The sequence below is a fragment of the Alexandromys fortis genome, unplaced genomic scaffold, assembly GCF_014885135.2.
Source record: "Alexandromys fortis isolate MF-2015 unplaced genomic scaffold, M_Fortis_MF-2015_v1.1 scaffold_51, whole genome shotgun sequence".
Lineage (NCBI taxonomy): Eukaryota > Metazoa > Chordata > Mammalia > Rodentia > Cricetidae > Alexandromys > Alexandromys fortis.
In genome coordinates, this window is record NW_026067925.1 from 9,698,080 (window position 1) to 9,716,305 (window position 18,226).

Below are 18,226 nucleotides of genomic sequence, written 5' to 3' on the forward strand. Positions count from 1 at the left end.
CATGAGGTTTTGTCTGTACTGTGTCATGAGCTACAGTTGAGCAGCATGGAGTGTGGAGCTTAGCTCCTCTTGAGAAACATCAAATAGAACTTTCAAGAGTCATATTAGGTAGGAACTTCAAAGATACACAAGCCTTGTCATATAGGTTAAGTGGTATACTTAGCTGGGAATACAAACGTCCACCCCATCCCCTGGTCTTCGAATACTGCTAACTGAGGAGAATGCAGGAAAAATACTAGGTAAGCGTATAGGCCAAGGAACCTGTAAAGTAGCTATAGTTGACAACAATTAGTTGTATATTTCATTATAGAGAGACTTTGAATGTTTCCAGCACAAAGAAACGGCAAACGTCTGAGGGGAAGATGTGCCAGTTACTCTCACTTGGTCATTAGACACTGTACACATACGATGAAATATGTATTGTACCCATACGTATCCACAATTGTTATGCATAAATTAAAATGTATTAAAAAGTAAAGTTGCAAAGATGGAGTGTCTGGTGGGGGGGGGGGATAATGGGACCACTAAATTGTCCTAGATGCTCCAGGCTCTCTCCTCATCTTCCAGCTCTTTCCAGTCTCTGTCCTCACTGCTCCAAGCCCTTCCCACACTTCTCTAAGATGCCAAGCATGACACAGTCTCAGCCCCTTTGCCCTGGCTGTCCCACTGCCCAGAGTCCCACCTCTTCATCACTTGATTTCTCAGCGGCCCTCTCTGGTTCCAGTCTGAAACAGAAACTGTAGTTAGGTTCACTTGATTGTCTCTCCTCACCCAGCATTGCTGATGTCATCATCCGTTGGCTTATTGTCTAGTTTCTCTACTCCAAACATGAGCTTCAAGAAGGGAGGCTCTCTGTTGCCTCTAAAATCTGGACTAGTGCCTGGCAAAGCAGAGGCACATAAGAGTGAAGTTCATTCTCCAGATCTACAGGCCCTGCACAGGCAAAGTCAACCGAGCTCAGGTTGAGTATTTTCAGTGAAATATTGTGTCAGACACCAACTTCTATTCCCTTTTTTCCTTGTCCTTATCTCTTTATAGGTTAGTAAGTATCTGTAAGGAATTTACATTGTATCAAATAGCATGAGTAATACATTGGTGATTCAAAGTATACTGCAATATGCACAGGAATACACAATTTGATTGACTGATCTACTCATTGACTGGATCTTGCCCAGGCTGGCCTTAAACTCTTGATCCTTCTGCCTCAGACTCCCAGAGCCGGGATTACAAGCATGTGCCTCCATATGCATTATGCAAGTGATTGGGCATTTGAAGATTTCGGTATCTAGGGGAAATCCTAAAACCAGTCCTCTGTGAGTATGGAGTGATGGCTGTAATAGTCAAACCAGTAAGAGAACTAGGAAGAGGATAAGAAAGGCAAGGGAAGGGGAGGGAGGAGAATGGGTTTGCAAAGGAGCAGGGTCTGTAGTCTTCATCTTACTGACCGAGTAACATGGGAATGTGTCTCCTGAGAGAGAGGGGGAGTCGAGGGTTGGAACATCTGTGAGAAACAGACAAGAGAAGCATGGGGGAGACACATGCCAAACAGATAGGTAATTGCACTGTGCCTAGGGGTGGGGTGAGGTAAAGCGAGAAGGCAGCTCCTCCCTAACCAGCTTGTGGTAATTTCATTTATCTTTCTTGGAGTCAAATGCAGAATGACGGGGTGGGGAGGACCAAGCTGAGGCTCCTGGAGGAGTAAACAGGTGAAGGGGGGAATAGAGGAGAAGTGAACCTTGGAAGGCAGCAGCCACCCATCCGACAGCCCTGTGTGACTTACCTGGAACTGAAGGAGCGAACGAAAGCACGCACAGGCTTCCTCAGTTTCAGGGCACTGGGATTTAAAAAAATCTCCCAACTATAAACATACCTGGTATTTGGCAGCTGGGAATTCTCAGTTGGCTGGAAGTGAGTTTCAGGACAAATTGCCAGCGACTGTCCCTTTCTCTCTCCCTTCCCTTGGGCAGGGCATTGTGTCAACAACAGTAAAGACAAGCAGGAGTAAGTGATTCGCATTCTTCTCTTCTTGCTTCCCTTTTATTGCAGTAGTTTTTTTTTTTTTTTTAAACTAATCTAGAGTTGCCAGTGTTCAGACTAAACAAAATGTACTGTGTATAGTCAGCTTTCTGGTAATAACGAGATGAGCTCCCCATTCCTTGACCTGTTGGGAACTGGAGCATTAGTGACCAATAGGAATTCTTTTTCTGCATGTAGATCATATCTCAGGCTGCTGTTTGCTATAGGAAGGAACTGGAAACAGATGGAATAGGAAAGATTTGTGGTGTCAAACAGTCCCTGTATGAACTGCTGAAAATGACTTGCTCTCCACAGCTGTGCAGAAACTCAGTGTTAGATTTTCTTTCATTTTTGTTAGGATTTTAGAATTTAGTATGCTCCGGATTGATTTCTTCTTCCATAAAACCTGTGCGCCTCAGGTTACCCATCTCAGTTTGTGACAACTTTCACTCTCCAGGACCAAGATCTTGGAGCCATTCTGGACTTCTCTTGCATTCTGTATTTACTGTGTGGAAACCCTGTGGGCTCACCTGTCAAAGAATAGACTGTGGTGATATTTTGTTTGTGATCTAACAAATAAAGCTTGTCTGAGATCAGAGTGCAGAGCTAAGCCACCAGTTAGCCATAGAGGCCAGTGGTGGTACACACCTTTAATGCCAGCATTCAGGAAACAGAAGCAGACGGAAGGCCACCTTGGGCTACACTAGATTGATCCAGTCTAAAAGAGAAACAGAGCTAGGGGTGGTGGCTCACACCTTCAATCCCAGTACTTGGGAGTCATATGCCTTTAATCCTAGCACCAAGGAGGTGGAGACAGGAAGGGATATGGCTGGGTGGAGAGAGGAACGCAGGTGGGAGGAAGACAGGAGCTCAGATGCCATCTGAGGATTCCTAGAGACAGGGCCTCTTGAGCCTGAGCATTGGTAGAGATAAAAGGTCTCTCTAGTAGCTGGCTGCTCTGCTTCTCTGATCTCTCAGCTTTCACCCCATAGCTGACTTCTGGTTTTTATTATTGAGACCAATTAGAATTCGTGCTATAATAGATCCTCCATCTGCCCACCTGTCATGACACCCGCCTTGATCATCCATACCCCTTACTTTCATCTCCTGTCTATAGCATTATAAGGGCCTCCTATGGACTCTCTCAGTCTTTTCTAGTAGCTGGATGATCCTATTGAAATACAATAGTATCCATCATTCTTCTGTTAAAACCCCTTTCTCATTGTTTCCCGACCGCCTTAGTTAGAGTTTCTATTGCTGTGAAGAGACATCATGACCATGGCAACTCTTATAAAGGAAAACATTTAATTGGGACTGGCTTACAGTTTCAGAGGTTTAGTCCAGCATCATCCTGGTGGGAAGCCTGGTGGCATGCAGGCAGACATGATGCTGGAGAAGGAGCTGAGAGTTCTACATCCAGATTGGCCGACAGCAGGAAGAGAATCAGACACACTAGGACAAGCCTGAGCTTCTGAGACCCCAAAGCCCGCCTCCAGTGACACAGTTCCTCCAACAACGCTACACTTGCTCCAGAGAGACCACAAAACCATACTTCCCAATAGTGCCAGTTCCCATGAGCCTATGGGACTCTTTTCATTCAAACTACTACACCCGTTTTACTTCCTAAACACTAATGTCCTTATAATAATAGGCCTTGGTTTACTTGACTATTTTTATGTGTATGTATGTGTACCATGTACATGCAATGCCCATGGTAGCCAGATGAGGGCAACAGATTCCCCACCCCAGAACTAGAGTTGACAGTCGTTATCTGCTTTGTGGGTGGGTGCTGGGAATCAAACTCAGGTCCACTGGAAAAGCAGCAAATGTTTCCAGCCATTGAGTCATCTCTCCAGCTCCTACTCAATCCTGCATATTACCCTGCCTTATATACGCTCCTCTGTCTCATACACTATCTTGGACCTGAATACACTAAGCAGGATCCTCTCTCTGGGGCTAAGTATCGGCTAATCTGCTTGGAAGCTTTTTTTCACAGATTCATGTAGCTTGTTCCTTCATGTTTGTGCTTCTCAGTGAGGCCTGTTTTGAATACCCTATTAAAAAATACATCGTAAAGCCTCATCCTTATATAGTCTATTTCCTTACCCTGGGAAATATAAATGGTTTTAAAATAAAATATTTATTACCAAAACACTTAAATACTGGTTTTATTGCCTATTCAACTTTATTTTGTTTATTGATTGATTGATCCATAGTACTTAGAATACATAGTATTTTGATAAATATTACTGAATAAATGGAGGTCTGGATTTCCTTTACTTAACCCAGGATAATCTTAAAATTAATAGACTCTAACTAAACTAGGATTCATTAGAACATTAAATTTTAGTTGCATCAGTTATAATTTCATACTTAGATATAGGAACTGGGATGGTGCCGATAGGGAGTTTGATGGCAATTTTGGTTAGGGATATGTTAAATTAAGAAAAGGCAGAGGCAGGCGGATCTCTGTGAGTTCGAGACCAGCCTGGTCTACAAAAGCTAGTTCCAGGACAGGCTCCAAAACCACAGAGAAACCCTGTCTCGGAAAAAAAAAAAACAAACAAAAGAAACATTCTTTTATTTGTTGTTCATGTATGTATTTGGAGACAAGGCATGTAGTCCAGGCTAGCCTCAGACTTCTGATTCTTCCTGCCTTGGCCTTCCCAGTGCTGGGAGAGGACAGGTGTGCATCACTACTTCAAACAAGGACTGTTGATTCTTTTTATTAAAACCAGGGCTTACACACGTTAAAAAAGCACTGTATCACCGAGCTATGTTCCCAGACTCCTTTTTTAGTTTATGTTTTGAGACCTATTCTACCAAGCTGGTCAATTTTTAATTTAATTTTAAAAAGGTGAGCTTTTTTTCTCTCTTGTTTTTTTTTTTTTTTTTTTGGTAAGGGCTTACTCTTTCAGGCCAGACTGTCCTAGAATTCATCGTCATCCTCCTGCCTCAGCCTCACGAGCGCTGAGATTACAAATGTATGCCACCACATTCAGCTGGCTTTATTCTTGAAGCTACATAAATCCAGGTGCTTTATTTCATTTCGTTGTTGGGAATCTTGTGTAATGGTATATAATTCCGAGTGAGCTAGCATGCGCTACTTAATTAACCTGAAATAGCTTCTGGGAGTTCCAGTTTCTGAAGCCTATGTCTCTCTGGATGGTGGGAGAGGGGTCCTCAGCTAGTGTTGTTCAATCAAAGCAGAACACTGCACTTTTCCCAGCATGCGCTTCCAAAGCAAGAAAGGATTCGTGTTAAGTTTATAGGGTGTGACAAGCGGAAGAGCGCCTCAGAAATCTGCTTTGCACATTTTTCAAACCTTTGACGGTTCAAAAGCATACACAACACCTCCCGGCTCAGGAATGTCGAAGCACTTTTTTCTTCTTACATCATAGCAAGTAACCTTTTAGATGAGGCCGTGGACTTGGCCTGAGGAGTTGGAAAGGAAGGACAGATTCGAGACCTCCTGCAGCCAAGAACGTGCTCCGGGGCCAGGCGGACTCGCGAGTCTCCATCTTGTGGGGCGGTCGGATCCCCCAGGGCTCTCCGAGTCAGGTGTGTGACGCGGCGCCGCGGGGCCTCTCTGCGCCTCGAGGTAGGATCACGGTCCCTAAGGCAAAGGGCTCAAGTGTCTTGTGCAATTCAGGACTGTCGTGGAGGTGAGGGACACAGCCCTGGGCTCCATCCCAGTGTTTTACGATTATTGTTCTCGGCAGCCTGGCTCCGCCTGGAGGCGCGCACACGAGCAGCTCTGCCCCGCCCCCGAGTCCACTCTGTGCTCCTGGGGGCGAAAGGTTCCCGCCCCTCAGGCCCCGCCCCCAGCTACTGCGCCTGCGCTCTCGTCGCCCCGGCCAGGGATCTTTCCCTCCCTCGTCCCCTCCTTCAAGCCTCCGGGCGCGCCGCGGGCGGGGCCTCGCGGGAGGGGGCGGGGCCGGAGCGCCTCAGTGGGGGCCCGACGGGGATTAGTTGGTTTCGGAGAGGAGGAGGAGGAGGGCGTCGCGATCGCCGAAGACAAAGCCGTGTCGCGTCCCGGGGACCGGCGAGGGGAGTGGGCCGGGGGCTCGGTGGCGTCCCGGTTGGCTGAGGGGATCGGCGCGCCTCTGCCTTGCAACAGGTCGGCCGCCGGGCGCGCGGCCTCGTCCTCGCTCGGCCTCCCCGGGCCCGCGACCCCCGGGCCAGTTGTGCTCGGCCAGGCCGCGGCCGGACTCCCGCGTCCATGCGGTTCGGGTCCAAAATGATGCCGGTAAGCGGGTGGGCGTGTTGGGGCCACGGTTTGGGGCCCGGAAGTGTGCGGGGCGCGGTGGCCGGAGCAGCCGAGCCAGTCGAGCTCGGGGCTTTGGAACTCCGAGGCTTCGCGGTGCCCGGTCCCCGCTAGGGTCGCGATGCTGCCTCGCAGGTCAGGAAGGCAGCCCTGGGCCGCCGCTCCAAACTTTGCCTCTCGGATTGAGACATTTTGGGGGGTTGTTTTGAAGGTCGAGAGCCACGGCACTGGGCTGTTTTTTTTTTAACTGTTTAGGCTTTTTACAGGAGTGAAGCGTAACGCTGGAAAAGGCTTGCCTTTCCTTTTCTTTATTTCTGCCAACTCCCCCCCCCCCCCTTGAATTTCGATCTGATGTTGGCGATAGCAGCCAAGGCACCCTATCTCTTTGTGGAAATAGGTTTTAGTAAATGTAGCCTTAAAAGTTTTAGTTTGCAGGAAAACTTCTGTGACCCGCTCCTAGAGCTTGTTCTGCAAGACCTCTGAAAGGAGTGAGCTCTTCAGGCATTCGACTTGGTCCCCAGATCACAGGTGATCTGCAGCTTCGAAGGAGGGGTTTCTGAAAAGCCACTTTTCGAAACAGCGAGCGCAAGATTTGGCTAGTTGTGGTGGCCTCTATAGTCGTAGATTTCCTCGTGGGTGCTGTATTGCTCCTCTCGCAGACAGAATCAATCTTGCAGTCAACTTGAGTTCTTTTTATAATAATAATAATAGTAACAGTAATAATAATAATAATTTTATATATTCTTCGAAAAGTTCATGTATTTGAATCATAACCATTGCTAAATTCCATTCAACCCATGTTCGTGTAACTTCACTTGTTTAAGAAAACAAAACAAAACACCTGAAACAACCTTTTCTTTTGGAAAATCCTTGGAATAGAGCGATGAAATTTGTGTGGGTGGGTGGGTGGGTGGAGAGGTCTGTTTTGTTTGTTTTTGTAATTACACGTGCAGTATATACTATATTGTCTCATTGCCCCTTGTGTTGTGGAAGATGTCTTAAATTTTTCTATCTTATACATACACATAATAATTTGATTTTTTTTTCTGGGGAGGGGAGTTAGATGACTTGGGATGTTTTTTATTAGTAAGAGTCAAGGAATTTGAAATTGTTAGCATTTTGTGTCTTCTGGGTTAGTATTCCTTCTGTTTTTATTTCTTTGTTGTGAAGAAAAACTTTTGTAGGTTGTCTACCGTTTTTCTCTGAACAGTAAAAGGAACAGAGTAGGTATTTTTGTTGCAGTATGGCTTCTTCCTGGAAGATCAGTTCAGTAGCAAGGTAGCCTTTGTTTTGTTTGTCTTCTCTCTCTCTCTCTCTCTCTCTCTCTCTCTCTCTCTCTCTCTCTCTCGTTTTTTTGAGACAGGGTTTCTCAGTGTAACAGTCCTGGCTCTGTAGACCAGGCTGGCCTCGAACTCACTGAGATCCACCTGCTTCTGCCTCCCAAGTGCTGGGATTAAAGGCCTGTGCCACCACTGTCCAGCCATTTTGTTTTTCTTCTTGTTTTATGTAGGGATGTTTTTCCTCCCTACTACATAGAAGATCATCTGAATTCTTATAAGAAGTTAGGAATCTTGGAAAGTCCCTTAAGTAGTGTGGTTCTGACTGCTTTTCTGATGTCAGAATCTTAATAGAACAGGTGTTGTGTGCATGAGGCCCTTTGGAATTTTGCACATTAGTAACCTCAGATGTTTATAAAAAGCAAAACTCCCTGCTTCAGCATCTGTAGTTGGGTAGAGTACTAGTTCTTAGTGTAGTCTGGAAGAGTAGAGTTACTCTTTAAGAAGGAAGGGGTTAGTATGGGGCCTGGCTTGGGATAGGCGCTACATAAAACTCTTGAATTGGCAACAGTGATTGCACACGAGGGTCTCGTTCTTCGATACATAAGATGGATTTTCATTTAGCAGCCTTGTGTTCTTTTTACAAAAGATTTATGTCTGTGAGTGTTTTCCTCGTGCGGATGTCTCTGTGTATGAGCCAAGTGTGTGCCTGGTCCCCGCAGAGGTCGGAAGAGGTCCTCAGATCCCCTGGAACGGTAGTTGCCAATAGTTGTGAAGCTGTTGTGTAGGTGGTGGGAATTGAACCTGGGACCTCTGTGGGACTAACAAGTTCTCTTAACCGCTAAGCATCTCTCCAGCATCCAAGCCTCAGGTCGTATGTGTCTTTGTTCTTGTATTATGAGGGTACCTGAAAAGGAAACTTCCGTGTGTGTGTGTGTGTGTGTGTGTGTGTGTGTGTGTGTGTGTGTGTGTGGTAGTAAGGATGAAACCCAGGCCTTGTATACATGCTAGACAAGCACTCTGTTACTGAGCTATAAAGCCCCTAAAAGTTTATCTTGGTTCTTTGAGATAGACTGGTGTGGCACCTACTCTGTAGCCCAGGCTGCCCTTTAGCTCACAGCAATTCTCCTGCATCAGCTTCTCAAATGCTGGGATAACAGGCATGGGCCACCATTCCTGGCTTAAAACCATATTCTTAAATGTGGTTTTTGTCTTTAGCTTTTAATATGCTTGGAACTTGATTCTAGTATGAGGAAGGTTTTGTTGTATTTTGTTCTTACTTTGGGAAACTAAAAGTTGGTCAGGAAAAGCATCATACTAATGGAAGATGGACACTCAAAATGTGGATCAGTTGCCTTGTGCTTTTTTTAATGTAAAATATGCATAATTTAAAAATGCATTTTCAAGGGCATTTTTATGGCACTAAGTAAATTCCTTGGTTTGTTTTGGAAGGCATTTTGGAGTTCTATTGCCTTGTATTGAATACATACAAAAAATGGTATTCATGTATTTTCTTACCAAACAGTACAGACTCAAGTAGTTTTCCTTTATGTGGGACACAGTGATAATTGGTTACAAAGCCGGAGTGAAGATGCACTTTAGCAGGCTAACTAAAAATAAACAGAACCACAGCGCTAATGATAGGGTGCTGTGAGTGGGAATGACGGCTCCTCTCGCTTTCAGATGCCCGCCATGGCCAGCATCCGGAGCTCTGTGCTGTCTCCACCAGTTAGGAGGGGAAACTGAGTCTAGAGCCGACACCTTGCCTTCATTTCAGAAGGGTTGTTTGAACCTGGACAGGGTGCCGTTTTAGTTTTCCATTCATTGTAACTGATTTTCAGGTGGAGGCAATTATCCAAAACAAAAATTCTTACCCACTTGAAAATTATACTAGATTTCTTTTATGTATGACTTTTCCTTTTGTTAAGTGTTATATGCCAACAAAAACAGCGTTTTTACGAAAGAGCTTATCAAGCTCTGAAGAAATTTACTGCTCTTTTCAGAGACCAGTTTCATAAAAATTTAACTTCCTATCTGCTATTGAAATGGTAAATTCAAAAGCAGATTCCACCTACGAAAAGCTATCCCCTGTAGTCGCCAGTGCCCCATAGAAGGCCGGAGGCCTTGGATCTGCCTGTATGGCACATTTGGGCACACTGGTGTAGACAGTGGGGTGTGCTGGCCTGTGCTATCCGGCAGTGCCTTGTACACAGGGTGGCTATTGTGAGTTAAGAACTGAACTTGAAAAATGATTCATTTTAATTATGTTTAAATAGCTGTGTGTGCCTGGTGGTGACTGTTTTGCATGCGCAATCAAACCAAATGTCATCATACTACAGATAATCTTTCCAGACACACTGGCTTGTTTTAAAAAGCTCAGTTGATCTGACCATGGTTTAGTTTCAAGTTTGTGGCCTTTTTCCTGTCAGTGCTGCAGGGGCATAACCACTTGGAGTTGTTTTGTAGAACTGGAGAGCAAACCTGATTCTGGGGGCCTCTGTTTGTCCCAGTGACTCTGTGAGCAGCGTGGCCCCTGGTCAGCAGTTTCTCTGTTCTGTAGTTCCGCTCCTCCGCAGACCCAAAGCCCCACTTCTGCTCAAGTACTGTATTTCCAGAAGTCCGGTTTTATTTGCCACTGTTAGGAATATGGGGCTGGAGAGATGGCTCGGTGGTTAATTGCACTGGTTGCTCTTCCAGAGGTCCCACGTTCAATTCCCAGCACTCACATGGCAGCTCCCAACTGTCTGTAACTCCAGTTTCAGGGGATCCAGTGCCCTCACACAGACAGACGTGAAGGCCAAACACCAATGCACTAAAAATAATTTTTTTTAAAAAAAGTTGCTGATGAGAATGATTAAGCCTATGTAAATTATGTGCTCTGATAGAATTCCTTCCAGCGGACTAGGAATATAAGAATATGTTAGTTTTTATTCCAGAATGAAGTTTAGACTCTGTTCTTAAACATGAGTTCATGTCTCTTCGAGTTGGAGTTGTAATTCTCAAAGACTGTTGAATCGTCTATTTTTAAAAATGTGCAAAAGATCTCACATTTCATGTGTTTGAGTTTTGTGGCCTTGTGACTTTAATTATATTATGTGTGATTTCACATTTGAAATTTTCTGACTTTTTTTTTTTTGCTTTTCAGAGAAATCAGATTTAAGACAGCATAAAGGAGTGTAAACAAGCATGCAGTGCCCCATATTTTAAAAATTAAAAAGAATTAGCTTATCTGGAAGGGATCTTGGGGTGTCACTCTTACTCTTGAGGAAGAGCTGGCAGTCCCCCTACCCTGCAGCCTCTAGGAACAGTGAGGACTTTCTGTGCTGGAGCTCTTAAGGGATCCTTTGCCCTTATCTCTTGGTGATCTGCGGCAGGTGGCACTCCTTTCTAAGGCACACAGAGCCCTTGGGAAGTCTGGAGCTGGCCTAGGTTTCTCCAGTTCACACAGAACTTTGGAGCAGTGCCTGCTGGTCTAATATGTGTCAGAACCTCCACTAACAACTTCTCAAAGAGCGAGAGGTGTGGGCTGTGAGAGCTTCGGAATCCAGAGGGTTCTTTTCAGTTCATGCCTCTTAATCAAGCCAAACATTATTTAAATACTGTGTTTTGATAGTGTGCTAGGTGCTAAACAGAACATTTTTCTCTTATCTGTTAGAATTGAGAAAAATGTAGATAAATGACCACATTTGAAATGTGCTCTTAGTTGGAGTGGCAAGGTTTAAGATTCTGCATCTGTCCTGGATGTGGACCGTTGGTCATAGGAGCTCCTGAGAGGAGGAGGCACGAAGCAGTGTCATTAAACACTCAGTACTGTTTTGTCAGAGAAGTACCAAGTTCAAGTTTAGATTGTAGGTAAGAGGAAACTTGGCAAGTGTAGTTGTTTTCTATGTAAAATAATTTAGAAGCTGATTTATTTAGATTATACTAGCACCAAATCATCAATGAAAATAAATGGCCAGTTGACTGGTCATAACTACTGGACTTCTGAAACATATATTAATTGCTTTCTTAGAAGAAATTTTTAAAAGATTTAATTTAAAACTTATGTGTATTTGTGTTTCTGTGTGAGGGTATGTGCCTCTGAGCTCAGTAGAGGCCATAGGTAGGGGTCAGATCCCCTGAGCCGGAGGCACACGTGGCTCACAACGTTGGTGCTGGGAATTGAGAAGTACATGTTCTTAACTCCTGAGTTATCTCTCTGGGCCCTTAGAAATGTAGGTAAATTTCACATATACCAACTAAAAGCCCCATAGAAAAGTAGAATTATAGAAAACCACAATGAACAATTATAAGGTACCAATTTAAGCTACTAGTGATAATAAAAAAGATGGTTAGGGCACTTTACTGACCTCTCACTGTGGGACAAACTGTTTGAAAACTTGGACTTGGAGGTGGTGTGAAGTGGAAGGTTCGGGAAACCCAGCTTCCCTTGCAGGTCAGGCAAAAACTTCTGTCTAGAGCCCCTTTGTCTAACACAGCCCTGTGACCTAGAGAAGTCTTTCTAACTGTCTCCTTGTTACATAGTGAAGTTGGTCTTTCCATTTTCAGACAGCAGAATTTGAAGCTCAAAGTCGTTTCAGTAATTTGCTTCTGGCCGTTGTGCTGAAGTGAGATTTGAACTCGCTGGTTGCAGACACATGCTCTAGCCAAGCTTGCAAGCACTTGGACTGTATTGCACTTGCAGGACATTATTAGCATTTGGCCAGTGTCTAATATGATAACTTCCAAAATTGCTCTTTGGAAGCTAGAGAGAAGGCTCACTGACTGAGGGCACTTGCTGCTCTTCCACAGAATTGGAATTGGCTTCCTAGCACCCAAGTCAGGAGGCTCACAACAGCTCCTGCCTCTGGGGATCCGGCGCCCACTTCTGGTCTCCACGGGCACCTGGACACACATGCATATACTCTTTCACACACATATATACATAAATAAAAATAAATCTTAAAAATTCTCTCCAGAATGTAGCTAATTTTTGAAGTGGAAAAAGAAAACAGATATTTTCTATTTAAATGCACATTAAATTGAGAAAATTGGTAAATCTGCTACCATGTTCCCATTGAAAGGGAGTTGGTGACCTGCCCCTAAGTAGAGAAATTATCTCAAAGGCCTTTAAAAAAATTCCCCCTCTACTACTATAGAGAGCGCAGATCTTTCTCATTCATAGGGAAAGAGAAGGGGCTTAATAATTATCTGTTTATGAGGGATAAATCTCCTGCAGTGGTCGTTTTAACAGGGCGTTGAAGGAGATGGTGTTGAAAACAAAACAGAAGGGACAAAGGGTGGAATAGAGACACTGGAGATGTTGAAGACAGGGAAACGGAAATGGCTGGGTTCATTCTCTAACCATTTCCGGTTGGTTGGATGGTGCAGAAGTGTTGAGATGGTGGCAGGGTGGGAGCACTTCTTCTGTGTCCTCGGGACTGTCGCTTGGGTGAGGACAGTGAGGGCTGATGTGCATGGAATCCTAATTGGATCATGCCTATTCTTTCTTTCTCACGATGGCTGTTTGGGGACAGCACATGTTCAGCACATGTTAAGTGAATGTCCACTCCATTTCAGGCTCCTTTTTGGACGTCATGGATGCATAACAGAATAGGACAACATTCAGGGAGATTACCTCTCATGGAGCTTGGGGAGATGGAGACATATGTTAAAGGAAGTAATGGCATTTGATGGAATTTCAGTGAGGCTAATGTGACTGGGTGGCTGCTTTACATCAGGTGACCAGGGAAGTGACATTTCTGCTGGATCTGCACAGCAGGAAGGAATGAGCCAACACTGAAGATTTCCACACGGAACATTTCAAGTGGGCAGAATTCCTGTGTCTGGGGCAGATGCCCATCCTGAAGCATTGGAAACCAACTAGACCAGAGCTTTGGGGGTAGGGGAAGAGTGGCAGGAAGTGAAGTGGCATATACATTTTCTGTGGAAGAGACGTGGTAGCCTCCTGAGTGCAGGATAGTGAGAGGTGGCATGATCTGATGTCTAGGAAAGCTTGTTCCTTGGCTGTGTGGAGAAAGGATTCTAGGGCTGCTATGGTGGAAGACTTGGGAAAGACTTCAAGACACTGAGAAATGAACAAAAGGGTCACCTAGCCACATGAAGGGCCTAGCCAGTGGTAAGAGCTGGGTGCAGATTCAGTGTATACAGTTTACCACTTGCTCTGCCAGCTTGTCTTAGGTGACATCGAGAGGTGAGAGGAGAAATAGACGTCCTAGGGCTGGGAATCAGAACGAGGTGGGAATGGAGCTTTTTATCTGCCGTCCACTTCTTCCCTCCCTTTCTGCACTGGGGATTCAGTTTCGGGCCTTGCAGGTGCAGGTGCTCTTCACAGTGCTTAACAACAGCAGCCAGAACCCGCATGTGTGTCTGTTTACCATGTGTATGCCTAGTGCCTGAGGAGGCTGGAAGACAGTGTCGGGTCCCCTGCAACGGGAGTGGCAGAGAGTTGTGAGCCACCACTGACCCATCTTTCTAGCCCACAGTTTGCTTTTTACTTTTGAGACAGAATCTCCATAAGTTGCTCAGTCTAGTTTGAACTCTGTCTGTGGCCCTGGTAGGCCTTAAATTTAGACTCCTGTTTTCTTCAGCTTCCTAAATAACCAGCTGGTTTATAGCATGTGCCACTGGGTCCAGACCAGCTTCTTAAGTGGTTAAGTTTTCACGTTAACATGCCTTTCCAGCCTTGTAAGTGCAATAGGAAGCGTTTGATTGTTTAGCCATGTTGCTCAAGCAGCTTCGGATCCTGCCTCACTGCTCCTTGATCCCCTTTGTTTTGAAATCAGTGATATTTTCATGTTCCTAACATAGCTACAAAGTAGGCAGAGACCTAAGGAAATCAAGTCAAGGTGACTTTAAAAACCATCTCTTCATGTTTTCTTCATCACACAAGCTAGTCTGTGAGATAGAGGTAGTTTTTAATAAATGTGTTCATTTTATGACATAGAGACACTATTTTGAACAACAGTATTACTTATTTTCATTTTCTGTTTGGTAGGTGTGTGTGGTTGAGCATGCCGTGGTGCGTGTGGCTGTCAGAGGGCAACTTTCAAGGGAGAAGGCTCTCTCCTCCGGTGGGTTCTGGAGATGCAGCTTGGGCTGCCGGGCATGCACAGCAAGCACTTTTATCTGCTGAGCTGTCTTGCTGGCCCCCAACACTAGTATTTAAAAGTAGCTCAGTACTTTGGTATTTTTTGGTTGTTGGTCTCAAGAGACAGAGATTTATGCTTCTTTCTTTTATTTTCTTTCAGCCATTTGGTCAGTGTGCACTTCAACCCTTTGTCTGCCGTCTCTTTCTCCTTGGGCTCAGGCAGTGCTCGCCGTGCTCATGACTTTTGCTCCAGTTTGTACACAAATTGTGTATTCCTTGTGGTCTTTCTGAAACAGTAGTTTTCCCCCTCTTCAGGAATCTCCAAGACAGGCCTCTAATACAGCATAATAAATACCTTACCTGGATAGCAAGTTTCTTTGTTATCTAGCCCAATGGAATGAAACATTTTATGTAAAGGGTACATCTGATTTCAGAAGTTTTAGCTGCCTACAGGAAGTGACTGAAAGATTCAAAATACCAAAGTCAGCATTTAGAAGAGAGCGCCTGGTCACCTTACTGCCATCTCGCGCTCCTAAGGAATCTCATGGGGTGCCACAGGGCTAGAGGGGTATTGGGTTTTTCTCTTGCTCACAGCAAGTGTGTCCTTTCCCATCTTGCTGCCCATGGCTATCTCTACTCCACTGAACTCCACCATCTTTCTGTGTGAAAGGCAAAACGAAACATTTAATAGTATCTTCATGTAAAACAAGTCACATAATAATAAAGTAGCAATGCCCACTTTAGGGGAGAGCATAGCAACATTGATCTTACAGAATAGTTATAGGCAGGAAGATTATATTAAACATGTATTTTGCTCTTTTTAATTTATTTGTGATTATTACAGCTACTGGAAAGCAGAGTGACCCCAAGGGACATTGCTTTGGATGATGTATTTAAACTTTGACTGAATTCAGTTTTAGATATAGTTGAAAAGAAAGTTTTAAATTTGTCTCCAAATAGGCAGTGTTCTGTCCTTTTCTTTTGAGACATTATTTAGCTTTGAAAATGCTCACTTTGAAGTAATGCTATGTTTGTGGATAAATGTTTCTTGAGGCACACACACAGACTCCTGGAGTGTTAAATCTCTGACTCAGTGTCACTCACTCAGGCAGACCCGGACGGCGGAGTTCTGTGTCTAAAGCTGAGTGACTCGGGGAGTGGGATGTGGTGGGGGAAGAGCGAGGGCTGTCTGGCAAAGAGAGCTGCATTTGGCTGTTTGTGTAGGAGCAGCTAGAGGAGGGTTATGGTCTGAGTTAGTCTAAAATTGTAGGGCTGGCTCCAACACGGGGGGTGGTAGGGGCTGCAGATGAGCCGTTGTTCTAGGAGAGAAGTGAGAAAGTGGATTTTAGATTTCTTACTTGGTAACTGGAAGCTATTGCCGATGAGCTGCTCATTTGATGTACGTTGTAGGGTTGTTTTTTTTCCTCCTTCTTCATATAGAGTATTACTCTATAACCCAGACTGACCTGAAAGTTGGGGTGATTCTTCTGCCTCTGTGCCCTGAGTGCTAATGTGAGCTACCGTACTCAATAGAGCTTTAAGCACCTCTGATCCCAAAACCTTCAAACTCTGAAATCTTTTGAGTGTGAATAGGGTGTCATGAGTAAATTTCACACCTGACTGATGTGAAGTGTTGCAGTTAAGAAGGCAGCCTGTGTGCTGTATATATCAGTGTATATAAACACATGAATTTTGTGTTTGTAATTGAGTCTCTTTAATAACATTTTTGGTGGATAATACAAATACCCCAAAATGCAGAAACAAAGCAAAACATTTGTAGCCCTAAGCCTTTTGGGTAAGGAATACTCAACCTTTATTTCCTGAATTGAATTGGAATTTCCTGAAATCAAAATATACAAATCTGCTCTAATGACTTCCCCAGCAATAAAGCCTATACTTACATCCTTAAAAATAAACATTTATATTTTTATGTTTATGGGTGTTTTGCCTAGATGTATGCCTGTGAACCATTTGCGTGCAGTGTCCATAGAAGGCTGGAGCCAGCTGGGAGTGGAGTTACAGTTAGGAGCTGCCATATGGGTGCTGGGAATGAAGTCAGGCTGTTGGTAATCTCTGAGCCTTCTCTCCCGTTGTAACACTCCTTATCCCTGACCTTCCACACTTCAGCGGTGTATTATTAATCTTCCCATTCTTCCCCGAAGAAGGCAGTTTTTCAGCCCTGCTTTCCTATTACTTAAACTGTGTTTGCTTGATAAGCTCTCAGTACATGAAGTTAGTAAATAGTTGGGGTTAAGAGGAAGACAGAACCAGGAGCTTGGTTAGAGTGACTAATTTCGATAAGAGCCTTGCCCAGAGTTGGATGTAGAAGCAGCTGTTCAGAAGTGGTAGTGTTACCAAAAGTTTTCATGTTTAATTAAAACAATCACAATTGTGAAACTCCCCATGTTGATTATTTTAGAAAATAATCATCTACATGGTATTGAATGAGTGAGAGCATGTTTTATGTATGATTAACTTTCTCACAGAGTATAACAGCCAAGTTCTAACTTCTCATAGGTGACCCAAGAAATAGTCGATGTAGAAAATAATCCATTGACTATGATTTTGTGATTTTGCTTTAAGTAACTCAAATCTAGCTGCTAGAGACTGATAGACATAGGTTAAAAGTATGCCAGGATAAAAAAGCATAGAAGAGTTTTAATGCAATTGAGTCTTAGCAGGTTGGTAGATAGGATTCATGGCACTTGATGAGAATTTTCAACATAGCTTGACAGCCCAGAGTAGACTGTAGGTGGGAGAAAGAACCCTGGCAAGCATGTTAGGCTGTTGTGAGTAGCAATCTTTTGAGAACTGTACTACAGTTGGAATGTCCTCAGGGAGGCTGGGAAGGGACTCGAAGATGAAGTATGCCTGGGGCTCCTGAAAGAGGCTCCACATCCACTAAGACCCCACATGCTGCCCTCTCAGATTGGGGGTAATCCCACAATGGCGTCATGCAGAATCTGGGGCAGAGCATACCTGCCTGAGGAAGCTAGCGACTTGCTGTAGTATACTGCCTGCCAGCAGAGTTGCCACAGGAGCGGGGGACTGACGGAACAACCATGTGAAGCATTTGAAGCTCTTTGAAGTGTTGTAAGGTGTGTTCAGATTGAAAGGCCCCATGAGAGTTGAGAGATGGAAGGAGACTTTGATTGATGGTGCTCTGTGTGTGTGTGTGTGTGTGTGTGTGTATGAGAGAGAGAGAGAGAGAGAGAGAGAGAGAGAGAGAGAGAGAGAGAGAGAGAGATATCTCCAGGTCCTGGCACATGGTAGACCCTTACTGTGCTCCTGAGCAACAACATAGTCTTTAATGTTATTTTCTAATTAAAAATGTGATATTATTCTCTCTCTCTCTCTCTCTCTCTCTCTCTCTCTCTCTCTCTCTCTCTCTCTCTCTCACACACACACACACACACACACACACACACACACCTACCTTTGTGGAGACATTCCTTATGTCCTGGTGTTCAAACATCAGGCTTGTGTTGCAACTTATTCACTGAGCCATCTCATTGGCCCTGCTGTTTCTTAAGTTCTCTCTCTGGGGACTGGGACGATGGGTCCTTGGGTATAGTA

The 18,226-nt window shown here is 44.5% G+C and overlaps 1 protein-coding gene and 1 long non-coding RNA gene across 4 annotated transcripts in view; one reads left to right on the plus strand and one right to left on the minus strand.

Annotated features, from left to right (window-relative positions):
* The window catches only part of LOC126502211 (uncharacterized), a 36,786-nt gene extending 34,780 nt beyond the window's left edge, over positions 1-2,006 (minus strand). The window contains exon 1 of one of the 2 annotated variants that reach the window (XR_007591862.1): positions 1,871-2,006. This is a non-coding gene — a long non-coding RNA (uncharacterized lncRNA). The remainder of the gene's footprint in view (positions 1-1,870) is intronic. The other variant, XR_007591863.1, reaches the window with a different exon arrangement.
* Positions 2,007-5,969: 3,963 nt separating this feature from the next.
* Positions 5,970-18,226, plus strand: part of Tp53bp2 (tumor protein p53 binding protein 2) — a 49,752-nt gene continuing 37,495 nt past the window's right edge. Inside the window, exon 1 of one of the 2 annotated variants that reach the window (XM_050142915.1) lies at positions 5,970-6,265. In XM_050142915.1, coding sequence (XP_049998872.1) covers positions 6,239-6,265 — 27 coding nt within the window. In that variant the 5' untranslated portion in view covers positions 5,970-6,238. The remainder of the gene's footprint in view (positions 6,266-18,226) is intronic. The other variant, XM_050142914.1, reaches the window with a different exon arrangement.